Raw genomic sequence first — 27,536 nt, 5'->3', positions numbered from 1 at the left:
AACATTGATATCTCTCTTCAGGAACCACAAATCAGTTCAAGTCACCCAGAGACAAGCCTTCCTGTGAGCTTAACCTAAAAAGAACCTGACGTCAATACAGGAATATGGATGTAAAGTAGAAATGATAACTTGAGAATATTGTCAACACTGGATTGCATTTAATGACCCACCAACAGTGAATTAATAGGCAGGGAGCCCATAAAGTGCTATGGGCAGCAGGCATGCTGTCCCCTTGCTCCATCACCATATTATCTGTGGCAGGGTCATCATGAAGCCTACCTCTGAGTTAACTAAAACCTTTAAACAGACAATTAATGGACAACTTAGTGTCCCATCCTGCTCCCAGTGGAATTTAACTAGTGGTGAGAGGGGTCCATATCATACACCTGAGTTGATAGGGGTGGGAGGTGATGGTAGTGTTGGTGATGGCAGGTTGCTGGAAATCTGAAATCAAAGTAGAAAATGTTGGAAATGAACACTGGATATGGCAGAGAAAGAGAGAGAAAGAGAGACAGAGCGACAGACAGGGATACGCCCACCTATAAAGGGTTATGAACCTGAAATGTTACTTCTTTTCCCAACATAAAAAAAGGTTTCCGGATCTGTTGAAACAAGTAATTGCCATAATTTGCAAATTGACTATAGCCACAAAAAGTTATATAGTCTCATTTCAGATTACTACTTTAATTTTTTGAAATGTTCTTTGCAAATTTCAAATTTTATACAAACACAAACCAAAGGTACCCCAAGTCCAATATACCCTGATAAAAACAAATTAAACACAATCAACAGCCCCAATAATTGACGAAAATTAAATAAATTTAAACAGACAGGTATACAGGGTTACCAGGTATTTGAGAAACCTCCAGATTATTTCACAGAAAAATATTTAATTCGGTTTAAAAATGAAAAAGTAGTAAACATTTTTAGTGTACTTTATCACAAAACCTTTGGCTATTTTATGGAAATCAATCCTCCTGGTGCTCAAAAGTCAGATTTTTCACTTGATCTATACTGCAGACCTAATATGTACATTTTACACCACACTGAATCGCAGCAGTTTTTAAAAAAAATTATTCTTTTCTCCAAGGTGCCCCATCTCCTTGAAGATGCTGAGGAATGTTTCGCTGGCATCTTGTGCAAGCCACCATTCCCCAATGCGTCAGCCTAAAATTGGCAGCCATTTCAGTGGACAGATTCTGCACTCGCTTGGCATGTTTCCATTATTTGTTCCTTAGTACAATCAAGTGGAGAAATAAGAGTTGATTTGTTCCCTGTCTCACAATGCAGGGGCTCAAAGCCAAGATTATTGTTTCCAGATCAAGGGCCCTCTCAGCTCAATGGGCTTAATGCATGTCATTGTTCCTCAACTGGCCCTCCCACCGGCTTACCTTTCTTAAAAAAAACATGCCATTTGTAAAATAGGAAAGAAGTTTAGACTATAACATAAGAACAAGAATGCAGTTTTTTTTTAAACGAAACAACAACTAATGTCGAGGTCAAAAACAGGAGAGAGAATCAGAACCCACTTACAAACAGTAGGCTTTACATATGTTAGACATGAAAAGCAAATCTCAGCAGAAATGTGCATTTTCCTCAATATTTCCCAAGTTTATAAATACGTTCTCTCATATAAACATATATGCAAATAAGGTTTTACTGTACAGAAAATGCAAAATGCAACAACGTGAAAATATTTCCTACTTCCATTTCATATCTACATAACCCAAGTTTATCCAGGAAACAGATCGATAAATAAATACCATTTTTTCAATACCCCAGTAGCTTTCTGTAAAATGTTAGGCTGCGGCACACTTGGGTAAGTTTATTTACAAATTTTATAAATATAGCTTTGAAGAGGCTATGTTTACAAGTGTGACACTGCAATTATGTACAAACATAAAGAATCTGAATTTGAACTTTCCAAGAATGAGTAGTGTACCATTAGGGTAAGAAAACATCCAATTAATTTTTGTTTCTCTATAAAGTGTAAAATGCTTGGCTAATATAAAAATATGCATCTTTTGGATGTTAGAAATTTTCCCATTATTTGATTGTATATCCAGGCTTGATCATCCCAGCTGCTGCACTGTTCACATGGGGAGTCTGCAGGTCGAGCGAATGCGAGCAGCACAGCACGCCTCAGGGTAATCCGTCATCCTCCATACTGAGTGCAACTCGCTGTCAATAAAAAGAGGGGACACTTTTCTTTAAAGGAAGTTTAAAATCATGTTTAAAAACGGTGCAGAATAGATCACCAACATTCATGGACAAACTTAAATGTAGTTCCAGTCAGCACAAACTCTACCAGCTTATTTTATTTTTATATCACATAAATATTGCAGAAAAGCATAAGAAGAGAATTTAAGAGGTCTTTCATTGATCTTCCTGTGATCGATTCCAAATGCATTTGATGTACAAACATAAAAGAGCAAACCAGACTCTTGACAGAAATTTGATTCAGGTGATTATTTAAGAAATGTTGTAACATATCTCTAGTTGAAACTGTAACCACCTATTAGGCAATCATTCATTTTACTGTACTATTTATGAAATTATTCATTTTCTGAAGAAGGGTCTCGACCCAAAATGTCAGCTTTCCTGCTCAGCCTGCTGTGTTCAACCAGCTCTAAACAGTGTTATCTCAGATTCTCCAGCATTGGCAGTTCCTATTATCTCTCCACCCACTAGTCAACTCATTTCAAATCTGTTTGCTGCATTAAAAGGTTTGTCCTCATATCACTGATTCTGCCAAGCACATGAAGTCTTTCCTTTAATGGTTACCCTTCAGGTATCGGAAACAACTTCCTCTTCATTTACTTGAATTAAATCTTTCATAATGTTGATTACCCCTATCAAATTTCTTCTTAACCTTCTTTGCTCCAAGGAGAACAGTCCCAGCTTCACTAGTCTATGGATGTGACAATGATTCCTTTATCTATGGAATTATTCCAATAAAACCCATCCAAACCCTCTCCAAAAGCGTCACAGCCTTCTTAAGCTGAGATGCCCAGAATTCAACTCAGTGTTCCAGCTGGAGCTGGACTAGTATTTTATATAGGATCAGTACACTTCCTACTTTCTGTACTCTACTATTTATGAAGCCCAGAATTCCTTATGCTTTAGCAACTTCTTTGTGGTCCTGTCTTGCCACTTTCAAAGATTTGTGCATAAACTTCCCCAGGTCCCTGCTGTTGCAAACCGTTTAAAATTGTGCCATTCGAGTTGGACTGCCTCACAATATTCTCCTCATCAATCTATGTTAAATTTGATCTGTCATAAGTTTATCCATTCGTCAGCCTTGAAGTCCATTATAATCTTCCTCACTTCTACCAATATTTCTGAGTAATTTGCAATTTTGAAATTGTATCCATCAACAATCCTACCCACAGCCAAATCCGAATCATTAAAATCAAATAGAGCAAATTGTACTTGTACGATTGGAGCTACAAATGTCAAGTGTCTGGGTCTTAATGGCCTGTTAAAAAGATGATAATTGATGCACTGATTTTATTTTACCAAGACTCACTTGATTCAGAGCATCCAATTGGACTAGAAGATAGGAAGTTTATTCAAAAAGGAGGGGAGGCTGAAAGCAGGAAACAGCAGGCCAGTTAGCTTAATAGCTGTCATTGGGAAAATGTTATGAATTCTTGTTAAAGAAGTTATAGCATTGCATTTAAGTAAGTTCAAGGTATTCAGGCAGAGTCAACATGATTTTTTTGTAAGAAGAAAATTGTTGTTGATCAATTTATTGGAGTTCTTTGAGGAGGTGATGTGCTGTGTATCAAAGGAACTGAGTAGATGTATAGTACTTAGATTTCCAGAAGGCATTTGATAAGATGCCACATCTAAAGGTTATTGCAGAAAATAAAAGCTTGTGGTCTAAGGGTTGCATATTAGAATGGATAGAGGATTGATTGGCAAACAAGCAGAGTGTGCATAAATGATTTTTTTTCACATTGGGACAATGTGATGAGTAATGTGTTATAGGGATCAGTTCCGGGGCCCCTGTTTAGAATTTTGTATGTCGATGGTAGCCATGATGTGGAGGCACCGGTGTTGGACTGGGTTGCACAAGGTCAGAACTCTCACCAGGTTGCAGTCCTACAGGTTTATTTGAAATCACAAGCTTTCGGAGTGCTGTTCCTTTGTCTGCCCATTTCTCCCAATGTGAGTCACCTCCATTTCCTCTTCTTCTGTAGTTTTCCTGTAGACTGGGTTATCAAGTTCATACTCTTTGTGTTTTACTTTCACCAGTTCCTCCAGATCAAGAAGCCTCCCACTTTACCTGATGAAGCAGCAGCACTTCGAAGGCTTTGTGATTTCAAATAAACTTGTTGGACTATCACTAGTGTTGTGTGAATTCTGATCTATTTATTAATCATTAATTATTATTAAAATTTATACAAATGGTTTAGTTGAAGGAACCAAGAGGTATGGCTGGCAAATTTTATGGTAGCGCACAAAGATAGGTTGGAAAGCATTCTGGGAAGAGGATATAAGGTGGTTGAAGAATACATAGTTAGGGTATATGAGTGGGTAAAGTTGTGGCAATTAGGGTATAATGTGGGGAAAAATGTGAAATCGTGTATTTTGGAAGGAAGAATAAAAAATAAATATTATCAATACTATCTGAATTTTGAGAAACTGCAGAGCTCTGAGATGCGGTGGGACTGGAATGCCCGGGGTGAATCAGAGGTGAGACTGCAGGTACAGTAAGTAATTAGTAACGCTAGTAGAATGTTATCATATCACAAGGGGAATTGAATACACATGTCGGGAGGTTTTGCTTTAGTTATACAGGGCATGGGTAAGACCACATCAAGAATGTTGGCTACCTTATTTAAAGAAGGTTGCAAAGTTCATGGAAGCAGTTCAAAGAAGGTTTATTAGACTAATACCTAGAATGGGGAAAGTTGTCTTATGAAGAAAGGTTAGAGAGGCTTGTCTTGTATTTGCTGAAGTGTAGAAGAGCAAGGGGTAACTTCATTCAAAAGACATAAAGGGATTGAAAGGGACCCTGACAAGGTCGATGGAGCAGAGGTGGTTTCCTCCCAAGGCAGAATCTCGAATTAGGGTCACTTATTAAAAATCAAGGATCACCCATTTAAAACTGAAATGATGCAATATTGTTTTCTCTTACAGGGTCATGAGTGTCAGGAACTCTCTTCCTGAACAGATAGTGCAAGTAAAGTCATTGAATACTTTTTGGGTAGATAGATTCTTGTTAAGCAAGGAGTTTAAAGTTTATTAGGAATAGGTGGCAATAACATTATGAATCAGAACAACCATGATCTTATTGAATGCTGCAGCAGGTTCAAGGGGCTGAATGGGCAAATCCAACTCCCAACTTGTGTTTCTTTTGTACTGGAATGCCTCCTTTTCATAGGGAGAGCATGTATAAGGCTTTTGCTGGCTTTGATACATGTGCAGACTGTCTGTAACTTGGAAAACCTTGAAGCGTAATTTAATGCTGAAGAAAATTCATATCTACAGCAAGTCTAGTCCTTGCGGTATAAATTGTTTGTAGCTGCTTTTCTCAATGAAAGCATCAATGATGAATGTTTGCTGGCAGGCCTAGGAAAGAATATTTGTGTGAACAAGACAGGTCTTGGTGTAAAGGCTTCTCCTCATACAATCACACTTATTTTTTCCTCAAATATATAGGCACCACTAGGACCCACAAAACAATTCCTCATCTGTCCACACCAATTATTGGAAGCCTATTGTATACTGCTTTGTGTATTTCAAGTAGGCAAGAATGCATCAAGAAAGCCATATCGGCCATCAAGCGACACTATTAAAAAAATTCTACACTTAAAGCAAAGATTACATGGCTCCCCAGCAGAACCTTTAGCAAACCCCCCATTTTCCTCTGTTGCAAAATGCAAAATAATTGATATGAAGTGTGCAGATTTCCCATTTCAAACTAGCCCTCGCCCAGACACAGTGCCGTCAGTATCTACTTCACCCTCACCCAGACTCTGCACCACGAAATGCCACTCTGCTCTCAGTTAAGACTCTGGTTTGCAGATAATTTGTGCTCTAACTGATGTGATAAATCAGTTTAGGGCAATTCCTGATGGATGTTCAACAGGACAGGAAAACACTTACTGCAGGATAAACATGGCCAATCTGCCCATTTCTCCCAATGTGAGTCTCCTCCACTTCCTCCTCTTCTGTAGTTTTCCTGTAGACTGGGTTATCAAAGTTCATACTCTTTGTGTTTTTCTTTCTCCAGTTCCTCCAGACCAAGAAGCCTCCCAGGCAGACCAAACAAATGATGACTTGAAAGAATAAAAACAAACTTGTTCAGTGAATTTAGAGATATCAATGTGTTAAAACCACTTAGCAATTAATAGTTGGCATGATCTCACCTTTGCTTTGATAAACTGTACACACGTGTCTTGATTATTTCAGAGGTAAGCATTTAATGTGGAATTGATGAGGCAGTGGTAATGCATCAGGTAGGTGAGGCAAAGAAACAAATTTTGAATCCAGACTGCATCGGTGCGACAGACAATAACTTTGGTTGGCTCATGATAAATCAAGTTTACATATAAATTGATTCAAGCAAGGGTGTTGTATCCCTGCCTGAAAGCCAGGGGGCCTTAGTTCAGTGCCTCCTGTTCTGAAGGTATATCCTAGTATGCCTGAACAGGTTGATTAAAAATAATTCCAGTCGCAGCCAAGTACTTAAGGCTTGAAATCTATAGGGATCTTCTTGCATTGGCTCCAGTCCTGCTTCTTGTGACAACTATAATGATTACTGGTCAGTGTGAGGTGGATGGATTCTTTGCCAGAGGAGCTCAGGTCTTTCACTTGGACCACCAACCATCTCCTCTACTTAGGAATCCATCAAAACCATGCTGTGGAATCTGACTGGGAGAACCGGCAGGAACGGGAAGTCGCCAGCTGCCTGCAGTACTGCGCAGGTGTGCTCAGACTGCTGTCCTACATGGGTCAACCGCAGATCATAAAACAACTGATCACCGCCGTGGGGTGGTTCTTGTTAGTCACTTTGATCCCTCCCCTAAGTTATGGCACAAAGACGGAGAAGCTGGTTGTCTGCATGACCCAGGATAAAAAGCTACACTGGGTCGCTGTTGAGGCTGTTAGTCAGCTTGCAGGGGATGGAGGTGGTGGCTAATGTGATGGTCTACCTTCATACCCAGTGACCCTCCCCCTCAAACACTGCAACAATGTGCAGGTTGACCATGTTTATCCCGCTGTAAGTGTTATATTTAGGGGAGGTGATGGCCTAGTGGTATTATCGCCGGACAGTTAAGCCAGAGACCCAGACGATGTTCTGGAGACGTGGATTCAAATCCTGCCACAGCAGATGGTGGAATTTGAATTCAATAAATAGCTGGAATTAAGAATCTAACGATGACCATGAATCCATTGTTGACTGATGAGAAAACCACATCTGGCTCACAAATGTCCTTTAGGGAAGGAAACTGCAATCCTTACCTGGTCTGGCCTACATGTGACTCCAGATCCACAACAATGTTGACTCTCAACTGCCCTCTGGGCAATTAGAGATGGGCAATAAATGCTGCCTCGCCTGTGACGACCACATCCCCCTGATCAATCTGGGCACTGGTATTCATTGTGGAGTTTCTGCTTGTTTACTTGGACCTGTTCCAAGTTTGGAGCACAGCCACCTCAAACCAGAGTTGTCCCCCCATCACAGTAATGACTGTCATCAAAGATCCACAGCTCAAAAATCTGCACCTCCTCCAAAAAAGATCAGAAGACTGGAGTGACCAGACTCCACGGCGTCCTGGATGGCAATGGAGTGGACTGGATGACACCACAACAATTGGCACTGCGGGCATCTGTTCACATCCAGCATATTGGTGAGGAATCTTTTTCCCCAGAGTTGAAATATCTAAAACTAGGGGGCACGCATTTAAGGTGAGAGGGGGTAAGTTCAAAGGAGACATTAGTGACAAGTTTTGCACATAGACAGTGGTAGGAGTCTGGAACGCACTGCCAGTGATGGTGATGGAGGTAGATACGATAGGGACGTTTAAGGCACTTTTAGATAAGCACATGAATATGCAAGGAATGGAGGAATTGGGACCAAGGGACGGCAAAAGGGATCAGTTTCATTTGGCATCATGTTTGGCACAACACTGTGGGCCGAAGGGCCCGTTCCTGTGCTGTACTCTATGTTTTATGTTCTATGACACACATTGCCTCTAAACCATGGTGCTTAGACCAGATGGCACTCATGGCAATTAGGTTGCTCAGGGAGCAGTGAAATTGGATCAGAATTTCACATTGGCCTTGGGCCCTGAAGTTTTCCTCAGAAACCTGTGCCTACCAATTTGAGCCATCTTGCAGAAACTCGCCCATGTGCTGTTTCACTTGGAACAGATGGATTTCTTGTACAGGCTGTTCCTGTGCACACCCAACATTTCCTGATCCTCTTCAACAATCTGGAGACACCATGGTGGCATCTGGTCCTGTTGTCCAGAAGTGATAGGAACCCTGAGTGGGAGACTCTCTGCATGGGACTGTTCCCCTTTTCCTTAGGGAATCATGTAGCAGTCCCATACAATAGGTGACTCATGGACTTTCAAGCTGCTTGTGTTCTCACTTGTCTTGAAGACTGCCTATTCCAGGCCTACACTGGGAGCAGCCCCTTTTACACTTCCTGTAGGGCTTGCTCCTCAAATACTATCTGCACTTCAGCCACATGTTTCTGATCTTTAGCTACCCCCTGTAGAGTCATTATGCTGGTCAGAAGATCTCCTCGGGAATGTGCTCCTGGACCTGGTCAAACTGGCCATAAATCATTTCTGACAGCAGGATTTTTTTTTCTTTATTCATTCACGGGATGAGGGCTTCACTCATCAGACAGCATTGACTGCTCATCCCTAATTGCCCAAAGGGCAACTCAGAGTCAACAACATTGCTGTGAATCTGGAGTGACATGTAGGCCAGACCAGGTAAGTATGGCAGTTTCCTTCCCAAAAGGACATTAGTGAATCAGATGGGGTTTTTCTGACAATCAGCAATGGTCGTCATTAGATTCTTAATTACAGATTTTTTAAAATATTAAATTTCAAATTTCACCATCTGCTATGGTGGGGTTTGAACTTGGGTCCTCAGAACATTATCTGGGTCTCTGGATTGACAGGGTAGGATGCTGTTCTTTGTGAGGGTCGGTGTGGGCTTGTTGGGCTGAAGGACTTGTTTCCACACTACAGAGATTCTAGGATTCAAAGGCAGTGCACCCTCCCTGATTTCGCTAACTCAAATTCCCTGAGTCATAATGGCCCTGAGAATCCACCCAGTTATGTGAAGCCATTAAAAAATCTCAAAAGGGATAAAATCAAATCAACCCAGGCATGAGAAATGACAATAACAAACCTAGCCCTGTCAAACCTGCCAATTCCCCCCAGCAACATCTTGGGGCTGACAGTAAACCTGGAAGAGCTGGCTCTCAGACTAGTCAAGCTACAACCTGATCATGTCTGTGATGCATGATTCTGAGCATGTGACAATATCCCAGACAACACCAACACCATCCCTGTGTATGTCCTGTCCCACTGGTAGGGCAGTCCAACCAAAGGTGACAGTACAGTGGTACAGTCGGTAAGGAGTCACCCTAGGAGTCCTCAGCATTGACTCCATATCCCATGGTGTCTCATGCCATCAGGTCAAACATGGGAAAGGAAACCTTCTGCTGATTACTACATAGCACCACTGTGCATTCTCCATAGCCTGATGACTCTGTGCTACTCCATGTTGAGCACCATGTCAAAGCGACAAAGAGATTGGCAAGGGCACAGAATGTACTCTGGGTGGGGAACCTCAATGTCCGTCAATAAGAGTGGTTTGACTGCAACACTACTGTTCGAACAGGTCCTAAAGGACACCTTTGCTAGACTGGGTCTGCAGCAGGTGGTGAGGAACCCACAAGAGGGATAAACAGACTTGACCTCAACCTTACCAATCTGCTGCTGCAGATGCATCTGTACAGAACAATATTGGTAAGACTGATTGCTGTACAATATCCTAACTTCACACTTGTGGATATCCTTATGGTGCTGTGTGTTATTTCAAACAGATCTGGCAAGTCAAGATGGGGCATCCATGAGATGCTGTGGGCCATCAGCAGCAGAATCAATACTCCAGGCATGGCCTGGCATATCCCCCACTCAACCATTACCATCAAGTTCAATGAAGGGTGCAGGAGGGCATGCCAGAATCAGCATCAGGCACACCCTAAAAAAAATGAGGTGTCAACTGGGTGAAGCTACCAAACAAGACTATTTGGGTACCTCGACAGCACAGGCAATAGGTGCACCATTATTTACGAAAGGCTGTAAGGAAAAGAATCAGAATATAGTCAGAATGCATATCCTTTTGCAGCCTGCAGTGTCTTCAATCATTTCTTGATATCATATGGAGCTAGTCAAATTGGCCTCCTAAGCATCACAGATGCAAGACTTCAGCCAATTTGACTAATTCCATGCAATATCAAGAAACGACTGAAAACACTGCATGCTGCAAAAGGATATGCTCTCTGACAATATTCTGGCAACAGTATTCAAAATTTCTTTTCCAGAATTTGCTGCACCCCTAGTCAAGCTGTTCCAGTACAGCTACAATACTGGCACATATGTGACAATGTGGAATTTTCCCTGATATGCCCTGTACATTTAAAGGCAGGATAAATCCAACTGGGCCAATTACTGTCCCACTCCACTCTCAGTCTTCAGTAAAGTGATGGAAGAAGTCATGAACATTGCTACCATGCAGCACTTACTTACTGACACCAGGATCATATTTGACCGAGTGCAGCATCAGGGAGCCCCACGAAAACAAGTCAAAGAAAATCAGGGGAGAAACTCATCTGACTGAAGTCATACTTAGAACAAAAAGGAAGATGGGTGTGGTTGTTGGAAGCCTGCCAGTTCATCTTCGGGACATCTCTGCAGGAGTTGCCTGCAGGGTGTCCTAGGCCCAACCATTTTCAGAGCAGGGTATGCTCGAATGATTGCACAATGTTCAGAACTATTTGCAACTCCTGAAGCAGACGGTGTTCAAACTGAGCAAGACCTGGACAATATCCAGGTTTGAGTTGACAAGTGGCAAGTAACATTTGCACCGCAGAAGCAACAGGAAATGGCCATTTCAAACAAGACAAAATTGTCCTTTAACATTCAATGGCATTACCATGACTGAATATCCTACCATCAACATCCTTGGGGTTACCATTAATCAGAGACTGAACTAAACTAGCTATATGTCTAAAATAGCTCTGGTGTCAAGAACAGGTCAGAGGTTAGGAAACATGCAGTATGTAACTCATTTCCTGCCTCCCCAGAGCTGTCCACCATCTCAAGGCACAAGTCAGGAATGTGGTCCCATTTGTCTACATGGATGCAGATCCAGAAACACTCAACAAGGTTGATACTGTCCGTGCCAAATCAGCCCACTTGTTTGGCACCATACATGCAAATGTTCACTCTTCACCGTTGACGTTCAGTAGCAGTAGGGTGTACTATCTACATGATGGACAGCAGAAATGCTTCAAAGCTCCACTGCACACTCCAAAATCACAACCATTTCCATCCAGAAGGACGAGGGCAGTGGATACATGGGGACACCACTACCTGGAGCTTCCCAACTCTTATCATTCCGATATGAAAATACAAATTGCTGTTTCTTTAACGTCATGAAGTCAAAACCCTGGAACTCCTTCCCTAACAACATCATAGTGCTCCTATGCAAAATGATCTGCTGTGGTTGGAGAAGGCAGCTCATCACCACCTGTACCACAGGTATTAGGAATGGGAAATAAACGCTGGCCTACTCAGCAATGGCCACATTCTATGGAAAAATGCCTTGGCTAATAATATGAAAATGTCTCTTCTGAGAGTTGCCCATATGAAAGTGATGTGAAATGCAGTCTATGTTGGCTTAATTTTCAAATCAAAATTTATAATCCTTTACCAGGAGTATTGATGTGAACATCAGAAGTTTCAAAATTGAAGGTGTTCCATTTTTCTGAGCGTACACAAAACAAAATACATAGCTATGTTATACCTGGGAGGGAGTATCAGTATAGTCACCTACCTATTGGGATAACAATTCCCACAATGGCATTAGTCGAGCTCAACTTCTTGCTGTTATCAGCTGTGGAAAGATAGAAACCACTGTTATATTCCTAGCTGGTGCTCAAATGTCAGAGGATTGTGCTGTGACAAAACAGTGCAGTGAAGGAAGGCAGCTGAAGCTTCATTTCCCCAATATTTGCTTTTTCTTAGCTTTATTTTTAATAAAACCCAATGATGGTCTACTCTGTAGACAGTAGGAAACGTTTGGAAGTAGTGGCTCGGAAACACAAATGCAGGGGCTGAAGTTAGAGATTAATTAGCTTTCACTAAGAGCTCTAAATGTCACTGCCAGGTTAACATTGGCCTGGATCCTCCAATGGGAGCTAACCATTGCAGCAGTGTAGTTTGAGTTGCCAACTGAGCACATGCAGCAATCCCAATGTAACCAACTCCCCACGATTTGTCCTGAAGTTGAAAAGTCCACTGGGAAACCTTCTGATTCCAAATCGTCTGATCCTCCTCAACTAAGTTTGAATAGTAAATTTCAGAAGGATCTGATTAACTTAGCATAATACTTAGCTGGGATAAATGAGAGAAATTAAAACCTGCTCTAACTCCTAAGTAACCTGCTGTTACTCCTAAGCACTGTGGTGTCTCTAATGACACCCTTTCAACAATCCCCCTACCCCACACTAACCAAAGTATTTGGCTATTTAAACTGTCACCATAGCCCAGCTGCTGCCCTATTCCCTCGGTTACTACCTCCCCAATCATTGGGATAGTGGCTTCAAGGCCTTCAAATACAATAAGCCAGGAATTGTCACAAAAATGGGGGGTAGTTTCAACACTAACCCACTTTGTTGCTGCTTACACAAATTCCTGGATTAAACTAGATTGCTTTAGCTGAGAAGGTTCCCAACCCAGAAATTAGCCGAGGGAACTTCTCTAAATGCGTGTGTGCATTTTGGTTTTGGTCTGGGGAGGATTGGAAAATAGATTTCTAATTCTGAATAGAAGAACTGAGCCTCAGTTTCTCTCTCCACAGATACTGCCAGAGCTGATAAGTATTTCCATCGCTTTGTTTTTATTTCAGATTTCTATTATTCATAGTGTTTCACCTTTGAGTTTCAAAATCTTAGTTCACATTCGCCCTAGGAATATTGAAGGAGGCAAACTGCTCATGTTTTGAGGCGCAGCAGGGAAATGGAAAACAAGCTGAGAATTCAAAAAGATCAATTAAGGAAGGAGGGAGAGATGGAAAGTGGGGATAAATGTGATGTTGATTCATTAAATGTGACAGTGAAACAAAGGGAAAAAGGAAACTACTACCATCCCATGAGACTGCAGCATCTTGAGGTGCACTGATGTCCCTAAATCCAAATGATGTTGAAATATGTTTAGTTTAAGTCAAACAGACAACAGAATGTCAGTCACAGCCAGCACTCCTTGGCCACCTGGGAAAAAAATCTCCTTGTTAGTGAAGTAACTGCTGCAAGAAAACGTCATGAGGTGCATCATACTTTAAGACTTACAAAATGATGAGGAACTGTTCAAGTGGATCGAGTTGTCTGCATCAGTGCTGCCAGGGAAGAGCTGTTGTGGACTTCCTGTGGTGATGCTGAATAGAACTGTCGCACCAGCTTTGTTGGTTACATTTGCAGGAACCTCTGTACTAAAGGAAGCTGTGCCAGGTCTTGCAGTTGGTTTGCCACTGCTCACTGAGGGGACAGTTGGAAGCTTTTCAGCTGTTTTGAAAAGGTACAGAAACTAAGTCAAGAAATAGAAACAGAAACAACAATCTAAAAATTCAAAAGTTTGAAAGTGACTCAATTCCAGAAGGCAGCAAATCTCTTGGATCCAGATAAAAGGACTGGGGTTGGAGAAGTGAGGATTATAGAGTCATAGAATGCTTACAGTATGGAAACCTGTCCTTTGACCCATTGTATCCAAGCCAGTCACTAAACATCCACCTATTCTAAGCCAATTTTCCAGGATTTGGCCCATACCCTTGTAGACTGCGGTGTTTCAAATGCTCATCTAAATTGGTAAATTCCACGTTTAGGCTACCAGGCCGTAAGGTCCCGAGGCAGAATATGAGGTGACAAAGTATGTAGCTGGATGAACACAGCAGGCCAAGCAGCATCTCAGGAGCACAAAAGCTGACGTTTCGGTAGACCCTTTTCTGATGAAGGGCCTAGGCCCGATACGTCAGCTTTTGTGCTCCTGAGATGCTGCTCGGCCTGCTGTGTTCATCCAGCTCCACACTTTGTTATCGCGGATCCTCCAGCATCTGCAGTTCCCATTATCTCTGATCAGAATATGAGGTGTTGCTCCTTTGTCTATGTGTACTGAGACTAGTGAGACATGACCACTGGTCTCAATACACACCAATAAAGAAGAGCACAAATTCGACTGGGACGATACATCCATAATAGCATGAGCCAAACAGAGATGTGCCAGGGAATTCCCGGAGGCTTGGCATTCCAACCAGAATTCCATCAACAAACACATAGAACTGGACCTGATATACAAACCGCTGAAAAACAGAACCAAAAAATGATGCCACGCCACCCACCACCCGCTCCCCACTCAGCAAACTAAAGCATATAAATAACAAGCAAGACAGAACATAAAACACTTCACAAGAGGCACACTGAAGATGTTCCCTACCAGGGTGACAAAATGTCTGCAATCAAACGCACTGGCTTGATGAGCAAGTCTACAACCTCATCCACAAGCCTGGCTACAAATCTTCTCAAAAACCTCACATTCAACTTTTATTTCCTTTCCTTATTAATCCTCCCAAAGTGCACCACATCACATTTTTCAAGATTAAATTCCATTTGTGATTGTTCAGTCCATCTGTCCAGCCCATCTTTATTGTCCTGTAGTCTAAAGCTTTCCTCCTCTGTGTTATACATTGATTGTGTGATAAATACTAACACACCATTCAATTTAACTCATCCATGCTGCTACTAATGCCTCACCAAAGACTTTTCCTATTTTTTCCTCCCCCTCATGCAACTATCTAGCTTCCCTTTAAATGCATCTTTGCTACTCGTCCAAAGCATTCTTGTTTAAATTTTGAATTGGGTTTATTAAAGACTATCTCATAGCCCTAAGTTTTGATCATCCCCAGAAGTGGAAACTTCTCAATATCTAACTATTAAAGCTTTTCACAATCTTAAAAATATCTACCAGGCCACCCCTTAGACTTTACTTTTCTAGCATGTGAAGAAATGTCGCCTCCAAAAAACTGAAAACCAGAAATTCCCAAATGCATTAGCAAATTCAAAACACACTTACTTTTATAACATTTTCTCATGTCCTGTCCAAGTTTCATGTTGTCAGGGCAAGCACATGTGTATTTTGGAGAATGGATGTTGATTTGGGGAGCTGTCAAGCACAGGTACTGACATCCTCCGTTCGGTGCAGCACTATCTGCACAGAAGCTAGTAACTGTTTCAAGAAAGAAAAGCTTTCAGGTGTGAAATCCAGACAAAATTAAACAAAAAAAGGTTTAGCAATGAAGTATACATTGAGACTAAAGCAGATTCTGATTGGAATCACCTTTCAGCTGTTTTAATTCATGGAGAATGATAATGTCGTGTAGATTGTACAGGTTATTTGCAAGCGATATCACATCTTTTCCAGTCAGTCGGTTTGCACAGTAAATAGTTTCATGATTAATATCAGTCCAATAAATCTTGTCCTGTAAAAGCAAAACACATTAATAATCGTTAAATCAAATGGCACAAAAATCAAAGATGTTTCACTAATGGGATTTAGATAAGACTGCAAATGTACTGCTGTTCTTGTAATCTGCAACTCTGTGTTGGCTTGTCCTCACTGTTCATTTACTAAAGTGAAAACAGCATAATTACGGTGCTGATTGTTACTTTCTTTTCAAGAATAGAAGGCCTACTCTTTATTGAATTAACAGGAGCATGGAAAATTTGAAGGTGAAACCTTACAGCGTACTTCTGATGTTTTGGCTGGCAATTGTGCCATCGCAACTTTTGCTCCCAAGATTTCAGTGCTGTGATTGGCCATTATACCAGAGTGAATTATAATCTAACCTGTTCCAATGTTAGTATTTCATATTACAGCAAAAACAACAAGGAAAGTGATGACTTTGATAGGTCACAAACAGTATGTCTGAAGATTCAAAGTTAAGAGGCAATCATAGAATCACAGCTTGTGATTTTGAGTCAATATATTCAATTCTACTCTCTAAAGCAGGTCTGTGGGGCTATAACATACAAAAAAAATTGCTAGGTAGTGTCCCAAGGCTGAGGGTAAGATGGAATGTAGCGTGAGAAAGGAAACTGGAAAAACAGGGTTCCAGTTTATTGGTGATGTTTAAGTACACCAATGTCAATGCTGAAAGAAAAATGATGGAAGATTAGACAATGCACTCAGTCAAGCATCCTGCTGGCTAGGCTCACAGATTAATAATACCTACGTGGATAACACAATGTACTGGTGTGGGTCAACCATTACCCCAGGACTTGCACAGCAGTTGTTAGTCAGAAAAACAAAGTGCAGACCCAGATGAGCTGGATGCCTTATCCACTGTGGGATAAAATGTCTTTTTTATTGCAGTTGCATAACAGCTGCTTAAATGGAAGTACACTTTAAGTTCGCTGTGGCTTCACAGAAAATACTTTTAGAATTTGTACAGCGTGGAAGCAGGCCAGAAGGCCCATTAAGTCCACAGCAACCTTGCAAAAAGCAGCCAATCCAGACCTCACCCCCTCCCTATCCCTGTAATTCTGCATTTCCCATGGCTAATCCAGCCAACCTGCACATCTTTGGACTGTGGGCGGAATCTGGAGCACCCTGAGGAAACCCACACAGACACAGGGAGAATGTGCAAACTCCACATGGACAATCACCCAAATTGAACCCGGGTCCCTAGCACTATGAGGCAGCAGTGAGCCACCGTACAGCTGACATGACAACACAGAAAGAAATATTCAGCAAAGCTTTGATACGGAATGATATTAAGAATTGTAATTTTTGAATTACTTTGGCACCAACAAAAGCACTCTCAGATTCTAGCCTTACCTCAAAAACTGTGAGAGCAGAAGGATGTCCCAGATATTCTTCTGAGAATAATAATCGTTTCCTATGTCCACCATTCAGGTCAATGCTAGACAGCTCATGCAGTTTGGAGTCAACCCAGTACAGACGCTGGTTCAGTAAATCTAGAAATCAAATACAAACCATCATTCAGTGCAGGTTCTTCCATGCCTTTCACCAGGGACAACACATATTAGTCCTCTCCTGATCTAAATCCACAACGAAAGACACATTGGGAGGGATTTTAACTTGTGTCTATGCATGTAAAATGGGAAATAAGGGCTTGGTGACTCATCATACAACCCACTTACCCACAGCTGATTTGTGTCTTTGGGCAAACAGTCTGTCCCAAGAATAGACTGAACACCTCCAATTTAACTTAATTTAGTTTACTTTAATGAAGTCTGGGAGCAATTGCAAAACATTCAAATGTCAGCACGCCAAGTAAAATATTAGGAAATTAGAAGTAAGAAGATGGATATATTTAAATAATCAGTTACTTTCTCAACAGTGCTTCAGTAAATCCATTCTGTGATAAAATAAATGGGGGAAAATTAAAGGCTGCAGATAGGAGGTATCTTGGCTCTTAGTTCTTAAAATGGACAGTGGGAATGACTTAAATAAAATTGTTATCATTCTTGTAGTTAGAGGCACTTGAGGGATAAGGTTAGAAAACAAATCTATGAAAAAAGTGATTGGCTTATTCAGCCAAATGACTTTTTCCTTCAGTTTGAAGTACTTTTATAGTTATGAAATTTCTGCTGCATTTTATAGCTCAAGGTCACCTTAACTAGTGCTGGTCATGACCTACTTTGACTGCTCCTTAACTCTTTGCAGAGAATGTGTTACTTTTATCCTGTTATGTCATATATCAGATCTACAGTTAGCACCTTCAAGTTTAAAAAAATATTGAAATATAAAGGCAGGAAAATACACCCAGTCCTGTGTTGCTTCTCACCTCAGTCTACAACAATTTCACTAACATTTGGTACATTGCTGAAACATCTACCTAGAGTGATTCCATTTGGCCATTCAATGTTGTCTGCGACGAGTGTCTGACGGTCGACTCCATTCAGCCCAGCTTTCTCAATCTTTGCAGGGTTACCCCAGTCAGACCAATACATGAACCTAATTAACAGGACCAGAAGTTTGATAAAGATGGGCAAAATCTAGATATTCCATAAATAAACAATGTTGGAAAATATATTATCAATATTTACCCTCGAACTGGATCAACTGAGATAGCTCTGGGCTTGTCGAGCTGAGTATTGATGAGGGTCTTTCTTTTGGCTCCATCTGCAGTTGCCACGGAGATTGACCTGGTACCAGAATCTGTCCAGTATATATTTTTGTGAACCCAGTCTACTGCTAGGCCCTCAGGAGTGTGGAGATCATATTTGATCAGATGTACATGCTGGCTTGGATCACTGGCTTTATCCAAAGGGGCACTAGAACAAAGATCATGGCGTGAGTGCTAAGTTCAACTTTGCAATGCTGTCCAAATTGTTCAAAGACTGGTATTCTTTCCCTGTTTGAAAATTATTTCCAAATATATAATGAACATTTGTGAGCAAGCGCAGTAACATAATTGTAGGTGCTGAGTATCTGCACTATGAGAAAAGATTAAGGAAGATGATCTCAATATCCTCAGGAAAAGGAATACCGAAGTTAGTGCTGCAATTCTGAGGAACGGTCACTTGACTCGGAATATTAACTCTGATTTCTCCCACAGAGGCGGCCAGCTCCGCTGAGCTTTTCCAGCAACTTCTGTTTTCGTTTCTAATTTACATCACCTGCAGTTCTTTCGGTTTTTACTGGAGTTAGTTACCTGATTCTAAACTAGTCACTGAAAGTAAACCCAACTGCGTGGGTATCGAGTGTGGAAAGAATTGTAATAATCTTATGTCATCCACAAATCCATCAGTGGATTAAGCAAGTTGTATTCTGCAATCTGTAGATCGGGAATTGGATCATAGTTATTGTAATCAACAAATTATTTTATTACACAATACTTACAAATTACATTGTCATAATGAGGTTGCAGTTTTGTGAAAAATTGCTGAGAAACCACATTCTTTGGTATTAGAGCAATTTGTTGATGTTTAGAATGACAAGAGATGAATGGAGTGTCCCAAATGGTCTAATAGACTCATCTTGACATGTGGCAGCTTTTGAAATGGTATCATTAAGTGAAGCACCAGTCAACTTCACAAGAAACTAGGAACTGATTTTTTTTATACAAGCAGTGTTTATAGTGTTGAACCAGACATGATCAGAATAGTTTTTGTTTTCAAGGGAATATATGTAGCTTTTTGTAAATTCCTTAGTTCATTTTGAAATTGAGTTGCAGGTAAATTTCAGGTTCCAGTATCTGTTGTAGAGCATTCTCTTTTGCTTATTGTCAAAGCCTTTTTTTTAGACTGTGAACTAGAAATGAGGAGAGATACTGCTTTACAGAAAGGAAAAATTGTTAAAATAATGCTTGCAGTTCTTAAAACGTTATTGTCAGCACAACTCTCATTGTATTCCAATTTTGCCTGATTTAAGCAATGAGGGAGCATTCCAGTCAGAATGATACTCCGGGCATGTACTGCCCAGAGACAATCTGACTCATTGGTTCCAGGGCAGTTGTCCTACAATACAGCAGAACAGCTAGCCGACAAATAGAAAGCTTTTGTCTCTCTCTTCTCCCTTGTGTCTGAAGAAGTAAAAGAAAATCCAACATAGTTAGCTATTCTCCCTCACCTACTCAGTACGTTGTTCTCTCTGTAAATCCCTGATGAAAGGAAAAGGGGAAAAACCACCTTCAGAGGTACTAAATGGGCAAATCTTCAGTGAAAGAGAGGCTAAGAATCAGTGTATTCACCAACTTACTTCATTAGCAAAGAAACAGGAGTCAAAAGAAAACATCTGTGATTCAGACTGTTGCCAGAACTGTTCCTTTCTAACTTTGTTTTCCATCCCCATCCACAGTATTTGTGTCTCAGCTCTTTGCGAGTGTTTCTATGTGTCTGACAATTCTAGAAAGTTGTTCAATTTAAATATAAAGTTCTAAATTAGCAGTACTTGTATTGTAACCAGAGATGAAAGAGCTGTTGGGGTGCCAGGTAGATATGGAAATGGTATTCAGGAATTTAACAAGGAAGTCTTGCATAGTGTGCAATACTTTGTCTTTAGATTATATTACCGTCCTAAAACATTTCAGAATAGAACTGGACGGATTACCACATTAACCTTGGTACTAGAAGCATTAACAGCAAACCCAGCCCTGTCAACCCTACAAAGTTTCTCTCGATAGCACCTGCAGCTTAAGTCAAAATTAGGAGCTATGTTCTCCAGACCAAGTCACCAGCCTGACAGTGTCATTCTTACAAAATAACACCTTCGGGCAATGTCCCAGACATCAGCCCATCTGTTGGTTTGACTGTGGTCTGAACATCAAGCCAGGAGATGAACCCTGGGTCAATTGAGACAGGATAGGAGGCCATGCCATGAGCAACACTAGGCATAATTAAAAACAAAGTGTCAACTTGGTGAAGCTACAACACAGGACTACTTGTATTCCAAAGAGCAGAAGCAGCATGCAATAGACAAAACTAAATGAATTCCCACAAACAACAGATCAGGTCTAATTTCTGCAATCCTGCCACATTCTGTCATAAATGGTGGTGAACAATTAACAACTAATAGGAGGAGGTAGCTCTACAAAGATCACCATCCTCAATATCATGGAAATCTAGCGAAAGAGTGCAAACATTAAAACTGAGGCATTTGCAACCATCTTCAGTCAGAAGTGCTGAGTGGATGATCTATTATAACCTCTCCTGAGGCTCAAGCAGTCTTCAATCAATTCAGTTTAGTCCATGTGACAAAGAAATGGCTGAAGACACCAGATTCTGCAAAGGCTACAGACCACAATGTTATTCCAGCAATAATACTGAACTACTGAGCACTTGTGCTCCAGGACTAACCCTAGCCAAACTGTTCCAACACAATTACAACATGGGATCTAACCAATACTTGGAAAATTGTCTAGATGCGTTCCGTCCACAAAAGCAGGACAAGTCCAACCCGGCCTATTGCCGGCCTACCTGTCTATTCTTTCATCGTCAGGAAAGTGATGGAAGATGTCATCAACAGTGCTGACAAGCAGCACCTGCTCAGCAATACCCCACTCAGTGACGCCCAGTTTGGGTTCAGCCTGGGCCTCTCAGCTCCTGATCTCATTACAGCCTTTTCCAAATAGGAACAAAAGAGCTGAGCTCCAGAAGTGAGGTGAGAGTGACTGCCTTTGAGATCAAGGCTGCATTTGACAGTGTGGAACCAAGAAGCCTAAGCAAAGCTGGAGCCATTAGAATGGGAGGGAGGAGCTCTCTTCTGGTTGGAGTCATAACTGACACAAAGGAAGATCATTGTGATTGCTGAAAGTCAACCATCTCAGTCCCATGAAAGCTCTGCAGAGGCTGCTCAGGGTATTTTCTTCGACCCAACTCTCAGCTGCTTTGTTGATCTTCCGTCCATAAGGTCGGAATGGGGACATTCACTGATTACTGCACGACATTCAGCACCATTCATGGCTACTCAGATACTGAAGCAGACAATGTCCAGATGTAGGAAGACCTGGACAATATTAAGTTGGGCTGATACAAGGCAAGTAATATTAGCTGCCATAAAAATCCAGGCGCTGACCATATCCAACAAGACAGAAACCCACCATCACCTTTTGGATATTCAGTGGCATTAGCATTGCTGAGTCCCCCAGTATCAACATCCTGGGGTTAGCACTGACCAGAAACTAAACTGGACCTAGTGTGTGATACCTAAGGCTACAAGAACAGGTGAAGTGTTAGGAATTCTGCACTGAGTAAAAGTCCCATCCTGTGGCTGCCTCTAATCTACAAGGCACAAGTCGGGAGTATGATGAGATATTCAGCACTTGCCCAAATAATGAATCGCCAAAACACTCAAGCAGCTCAACACCTTCAGTTAAAGCAATCTGCTTGATCGGCACCCCATTCACTACTTCCAACATTCACTTCCTTCAATACAAATGCACCACTGCAGCAGAGTGTACCAGCTACAAAACACACTGCAGGCTTCTTTCTCAGCACCTTCCAAACCTACGGCCCCTGGCAGATTAAAGGGCGAGGACAACAGATGTATGTAGGAATATCACCCGAAAACCTGCTTCCAAACCACACACCATCCTGACTTGGATCCATATCTTGTTCGCAGTACCGTGGGTGTTCCTAAATTCCAAAGACTGCAGCAGTTCAAGAAGGCAGCTCACTTCCAACAAAATTAGCAACATGTAATAAATGCCAGCATAGTGCGCAATGCCCATACCCCATGAACAATTAAGACAAAAAAAATTACCTATATATCTCTTTGTAGTACAGATCAATCCAATATATCTTTTCAGCTTCAACATCAACATCCAGAGCCACCACATTCTTTAATGAAGGTACAAGACGTGTATACTCCTTCTTCATCAAATTAATCATCCTAATCTCATGGCTATTGGTGAAGACCACTGCAGGACTTGTACCTATAAAGAAAGCAAAAAACAAAATTGTTCTTACAAATAAATCAAAAGAATTAACTAATAAATAGAACCCACCCAACATTAACACAGCAAGAAGCTCTATTTCCTGCTACTGAGTAGGAGTGCTGGTATGGTAAATAGGGACTTGGATATTTTTATTATCTTTCTTGCCCTTTCTTGCAACGTACTGCAGTGTGTCATGTGCCACTATGAGGAGTTGTAAAACATTACTAAATAAACCGTACCAGGCCCAACGTTAGCCTAGGGGAGGGCTGCAAGTTTCCAATCTGGCCAGAAGATCTGGTTTTGTGATGCAGCAAGATCCAGAATAATTTCAGTCAGATGTTTTGAACCAATTGGATGAGGAGGTGGACTGCCTGAATTTTTGAGCAGTTAATGGGTGGGAGTCAGAAAAAACTTTGGTAAAGGCATGAATGTCTGCTTTTTTATACAAATAACCCGAAATTCAATTGATTCTTTGGAATGAAGAGATTATCTTGTAAAGGAAAGGTTAGACAGGTTGAGCACATAATTGTGTTTGAATAACAAGGGGACATCTTATTGAAACGCTTAGAATTCTAAGGGGATATGACAACATGGATATTGTGGGGCTGTTTTCCCTGTAGGAGAGACCAGTTCAAAGCAGTACAGTTTCAAAAAAAAAGACATGCATTTAAGGGAGAGATAAAAAGATTTTTTTATTCCCCCACAGAGGGTTGTTAGCTGGTGGAATTCTGTTCCCCAGACAGCAGTGGAGGCAGGGTCATTGAACCCTATTTAAACTGATCTGGGTATTCTTGATGGACTCTTTAGTCTCAGGGCAAGGAGTGAGCAAGAAAGATGAGAGGTCCTGCATGAATCAGGCATGATCCTATCAAATAGCGGACAGATTTGAGGAGCCAAATCAACTCCTCCTGCTCCTAATTTAGATGTTTGTTTATCCAGGATTTTGGAAGATCAGGTCCAAGGCGGATTGGCAGGGAAGTACATAAACTAATAGCATGAACATTTCTTCTGCCATCTGAAAACAGCTACATGAGTGAGCATAGGCAAGTCCAATCCAGTTCAGAGTCAGTATTCAAATGTGGAATGCCCTTTGTTGGCATGAATTAGTAAATGAGGATGCTCTGCATAAAATCCAACTTAATTTAAATTCCACTACCCACAATTTATCCTGTGCCAACTCCATCATCGTTGGACTTGTCAACCTCAACTTGTTCCCTATTCCCAGTGCATGAATTCAAAATCCATGTCACAAGTTCCTCCACAAGACTGTCCTTACAGACAAAATTCTGCCATTCTAAATTCCAACAGGCAGCTGCCAATCTTCCGATTCTGGTCACTTCTGCACCCCCTCCATTCTATAGCATTAGCTAGCTCAGTTCAACCTTTTGGAATTCCCTCACTACTTTTCTCCCTTCTTGTAAAGGCTCAACAAAGCTTTGACACCTTCAGTACATCTTCCCGATGTATGTACCTTCAACCAATACTGGCTTTCGCATTTCAGAAATGGCCATTTTATCAAGATACAGGTACCATTAAACAAAAAATGCAAACTGCTATCGAGGAAAAGACTTTCAAAAAGTCATACAGATGTTGCCACAGTCCCACCGGTCCAGCAGCTGCTCAACCAGAGGTTGAAAAGCAGATTTATTCATTAGATCACCAGCCGATGTGGGAATTGAACCTATGCTGTTGGCCGCACTCTGCATCCCAAACCAGCAGTCCAGCCAACTGAGCAGGAGGGGAGACTCAGGCCTGCTGATAAGGTTAAGAAACATTTTCAGCATACTATCAAGAGGACCCTGCTCCTGGTGGAAACCAACGACCTTTGAACTGCTAAAGCCTGGAACCTTGATTCTTGATGGTCACATTAAATATAAAAATCACCAGAGAAGAAGAAGAAGACTTTGTTTGCACCATTTGAAACTCCGGAAATTAATGTGGAACTTAGGGTATGACACAGGGTACTAGTCGTCATCAAAATACTTCAAATTTCAGCTGCCAATTCTCATCGCAGCCTCTGATTCTTCAAAAGTAAAATGCCACCATCTGGTGTGAAACAGAGCTACATCCCCTGGTTTCATTAAAATAAAAGCAAAGTTCTGTGGATGCTGGGAATCTGAGACACACACTCAGGTGCTGGAGAACCTCAGCAGGTCTGGCAGCATCTGTGGAGAGAGAGAAACAGAGTGAATGTTTCCTGTCCAGTAGGACTGCTGAGTTTCTCCAGTCATACTGGACACGAAACATTCACTGTTTCTCTCTCTCTACAGATGCTACCAGACCTGCTGAGGATCTGCAGCATTCTGTCTGTCTTTCCCTGGATCCATTTCTAAAAAATTAGCAAAAAAAATTAGCGAGATGCTCCTGATCTTGCTATTTGAGGATGCCTGTTGGAAGATGCATTTGTGTTAACATCACAGGAAGGCAGGATCACACTAATGCTCAAATTACCTACCAACAGTCACTATTTAGGATCATACACTGCCATTGACAATACAATTGTACACAGTGCCAGACACCACCTTCTTACCCACTGCTTTGCAAGTTTCAGTCATTGGATCCATCTCATAACCTTGGAAGCAACTGCACTTGTACCCTCCTTTAATATTGGTGCAGACCTGGCTGCATCGGTCCGGATCCTCACATTCATTTATATCTGAAAGAAGCATTTCGACTAGTCAATAAATGCACTGAAATCTCTGTGCAACAGTATTGACACGCGAAAACAGTGTTAGACAGTCAGCTCTTTATTTAAACGATTGACTGAAGCCAGGAGCCGCCTTGAATTTTAATTACCTCCGCACGTCTTTGTGTCCAGCAGTCTGTAGCCAGCTGGGCATTCACATTCATATCCAACCTTCAAGTCTCTACATGTATGAGAACAGCCACCATTGTTGGTCAGGCACTCATTTAAACCTGAAACAGACAACGCAACAAGACACCAAAGTAGATCACTCCTATCAGATCAATGACACTATTGGTCTAGTCAAATCACAAAACATTAGTTAGAAAACTCAAACATTTTCTAAACGACAGTATGAGTAAATTCACGTAGGCTCTAGTCACATTAGAATGTGACAAAGAGGAGTGAATATTGAATTTGAAACGGTTGTGCAGCAGAGTTCTAGGACCCAAGAACAACCTTGCAATTATTTCACAGAGTTACTCCCTACTATGCATGAATAGCATATTGTGGGAGGCGTGTGTGTTAAAATGTCCCAGTAAGTTGGTCAGTCGGTTGCTTGGGTGAAGCCATGCTGTGAAAAGGATTGATTAGAAGAGAGATAGATCCATGAAGCAAATAGTCTCAACAATGTAGGAGAACAGTCAGAGCCAGACACATCTCGGAATTTAATGTGTAGAGTATTTATGTTAATATGTAATAAACAGAGTTTTGAGAAAGCCCAAGTCTGAAGACAGTCATATCTTCTCCCAACCAATCTGTCCGAACCAGAATATGGGCATAAAGGCACCTGACAAAAGAACAGGAAATTGCAACTAAATTCCCTTAAATATTTTTATGTATCCAAACAGTATCCAAAATGTTTTCTGGTGGAGCCTTGATCAAATGTTACATTTTCAGGTGAATGTACTGAAAAAGTAGGCTAGTTTCCATCTTGCAAGCTCCAGCTGGAGTACACCAGCAACCCTCCAATTCCTCATTCACATAGCTACATTCACTATGTGAAAGCTTAGACAGAGGCTATCAGCCAGATGCTTGAAGGAAAGAACGATGTTTCTGGTGGCTGCAAGAAGCCCAAGTAAAATGTGATCAAGCAGATTTCATAGAGTTCATATAGACAATGGGCACAAAACACAGTTGCATTGAACTGGTCTATTTTTACAAAGACGTTTTATAGGCTAGTGTGGATTATTGCATAGGACACTGTTCAAGATGGAGGCTGCAGCAATATGTAGCAGCAGTTTTATTCTATTTAACCAATCTTCTATTGGATCTAATATTGCACAATGCTATGTTAGCCGTGGCTGTTTTTACCTCTGACTCAAGGTTGTAGGTTCAAGCTCCTTTCTGATATTCAAGGACAGTGAAAAATCTAGCCCATCCCCTCACCCTCACTCCCCCTCCAACTTCAGTGCAGTACCAAGAGAAAGTTAGGCTGTTAGAAGCATCATATATTGGATGAAATGTTAAGTGGGGATCCTGCCTGACCTCTCAGGTGGGCACAAAATACTCACTTGCACTTGCTCTGTCCCACTGTCCTGGCTCATATTTAACCCTCAGCTACACTTGACTGATAGTTCTTGGATTCCACTTTATGGGATCACCTTGTGCACAAACTGGGCGACATATTTCTTTCATTACAATAGTGACCATATCTCAAAAGTGTTCAATTGGTTTTACAGTGCTTTACAACAAAACACTGACACTAGGTGATCAACAATTAGTGCCCTGTTTCCTAGTATGGACATTACTGACTTTACAGTGAGTTTTGATCTCACTGTAAAGCACAAAAGGACCACAAAAGTTTGCATTGTCTATGAATATTAAAAGGAAGTCTGATTTCTTCAGCTATTACACGACCTGAACTCATCCCTCTGAAAGCTTCTATCTCTGCTATTGCTTTTCATGAAATTATATGAGGCGAGTACTGACTGTACAGCGAGCGTAAAAAGCGTTCACCACTCTTGATCCACCTTACCACATTCTTTGAGTGGTTCATCTGACCAGTCCAAGCAGTCCCTCTGTGAGTCACATACTTTGTCTATATCGATACATTCTCCACTCTTGCACAGAAATTTCTGCAGCCCTTTGCATGGGGTCACTAGTGAGCATCAAAAACAGCAAGAAAAGATCA

The 27,536-nt window shown here is 41.3% G+C and overlaps 2 protein-coding genes across 7 annotated transcripts in view; one reads left to right on the top strand and one right to left on the bottom strand.

The window, feature by feature from the left end:
* LOC125456049 (uncharacterized) overlaps positions 1–6,302 on the top strand; it is a 67,537-nt gene extending 61,235 nt beyond the window's left edge. The window contains exon 21 of one of the 2 annotated variants that reach the window (XR_007248378.2): positions 6,245–6,302. The gene's annotated coding sequence lies outside the window, so the exon portion shown is untranslated. Of the gene's footprint in view, positions 1–2,066; positions 4,232–6,244 lie in introns of those variants that run through there. The other variant, XR_007248377.2, reaches the window with a different exon arrangement.
* lrp8 (low density lipoprotein receptor-related protein 8, apolipoprotein e receptor) overlaps positions 669–27,536 on the bottom strand; it is a 105,250-nt gene continuing 78,382 nt past the window's right edge. For all 5 annotated transcript variants that reach the window (XM_048538697.2, XM_059647818.1, XM_048538699.2 and 2 more), the window contains 13 exons: positions 27,381–27,503; positions 25,516–25,635; positions 25,250–25,375; positions 22,545–22,716; positions 18,389–18,616; positions 18,178–18,296; positions 17,154–17,293; positions 15,654–15,795; positions 15,390–15,542; positions 13,616–13,828; positions 12,103–12,162; positions 6,118–6,290; positions 669–2,181 (listed from right to left, as the gene is read on the bottom strand). In XM_048538697.2, the coding sequence (XP_048394654.2) occupies positions 2,143–2,181; positions 6,118–6,290; positions 12,103–12,162; positions 13,616–13,828; positions 15,390–15,542; positions 15,654–15,795; positions 17,154–17,293; positions 18,178–18,296; positions 18,389–18,616; positions 22,545–22,716; positions 25,250–25,375; positions 25,516–25,635; positions 27,381–27,503 (1,808 nt within the window). In that variant the 3' untranslated portion in view covers positions 669–2,142. The remainder of the gene's footprint in view (positions 2,182–6,117; positions 6,291–12,102; positions 12,163–13,615; positions 13,829–15,389; positions 15,543–15,653; positions 15,796–17,153; positions 17,294–18,177; positions 18,297–18,388; positions 18,617–22,544; positions 22,717–25,249; positions 25,376–25,515; positions 25,636–27,380; positions 27,504–27,536) is intronic.

The sequence above is a fragment of the Stegostoma tigrinum genome, chromosome 8 (genome assembly GCF_030684315.1).
Source record: "Stegostoma tigrinum isolate sSteTig4 chromosome 8, sSteTig4.hap1, whole genome shotgun sequence".
Taxonomy (NCBI): domain Eukaryota; kingdom Metazoa; phylum Chordata; class Chondrichthyes; order Orectolobiformes; family Stegostomatidae; genus Stegostoma; species Stegostoma tigrinum.
Note: the sequence above shows the minus strand (reverse complement) of the source record. Positions and strands in the feature narration are given on the sequence as shown.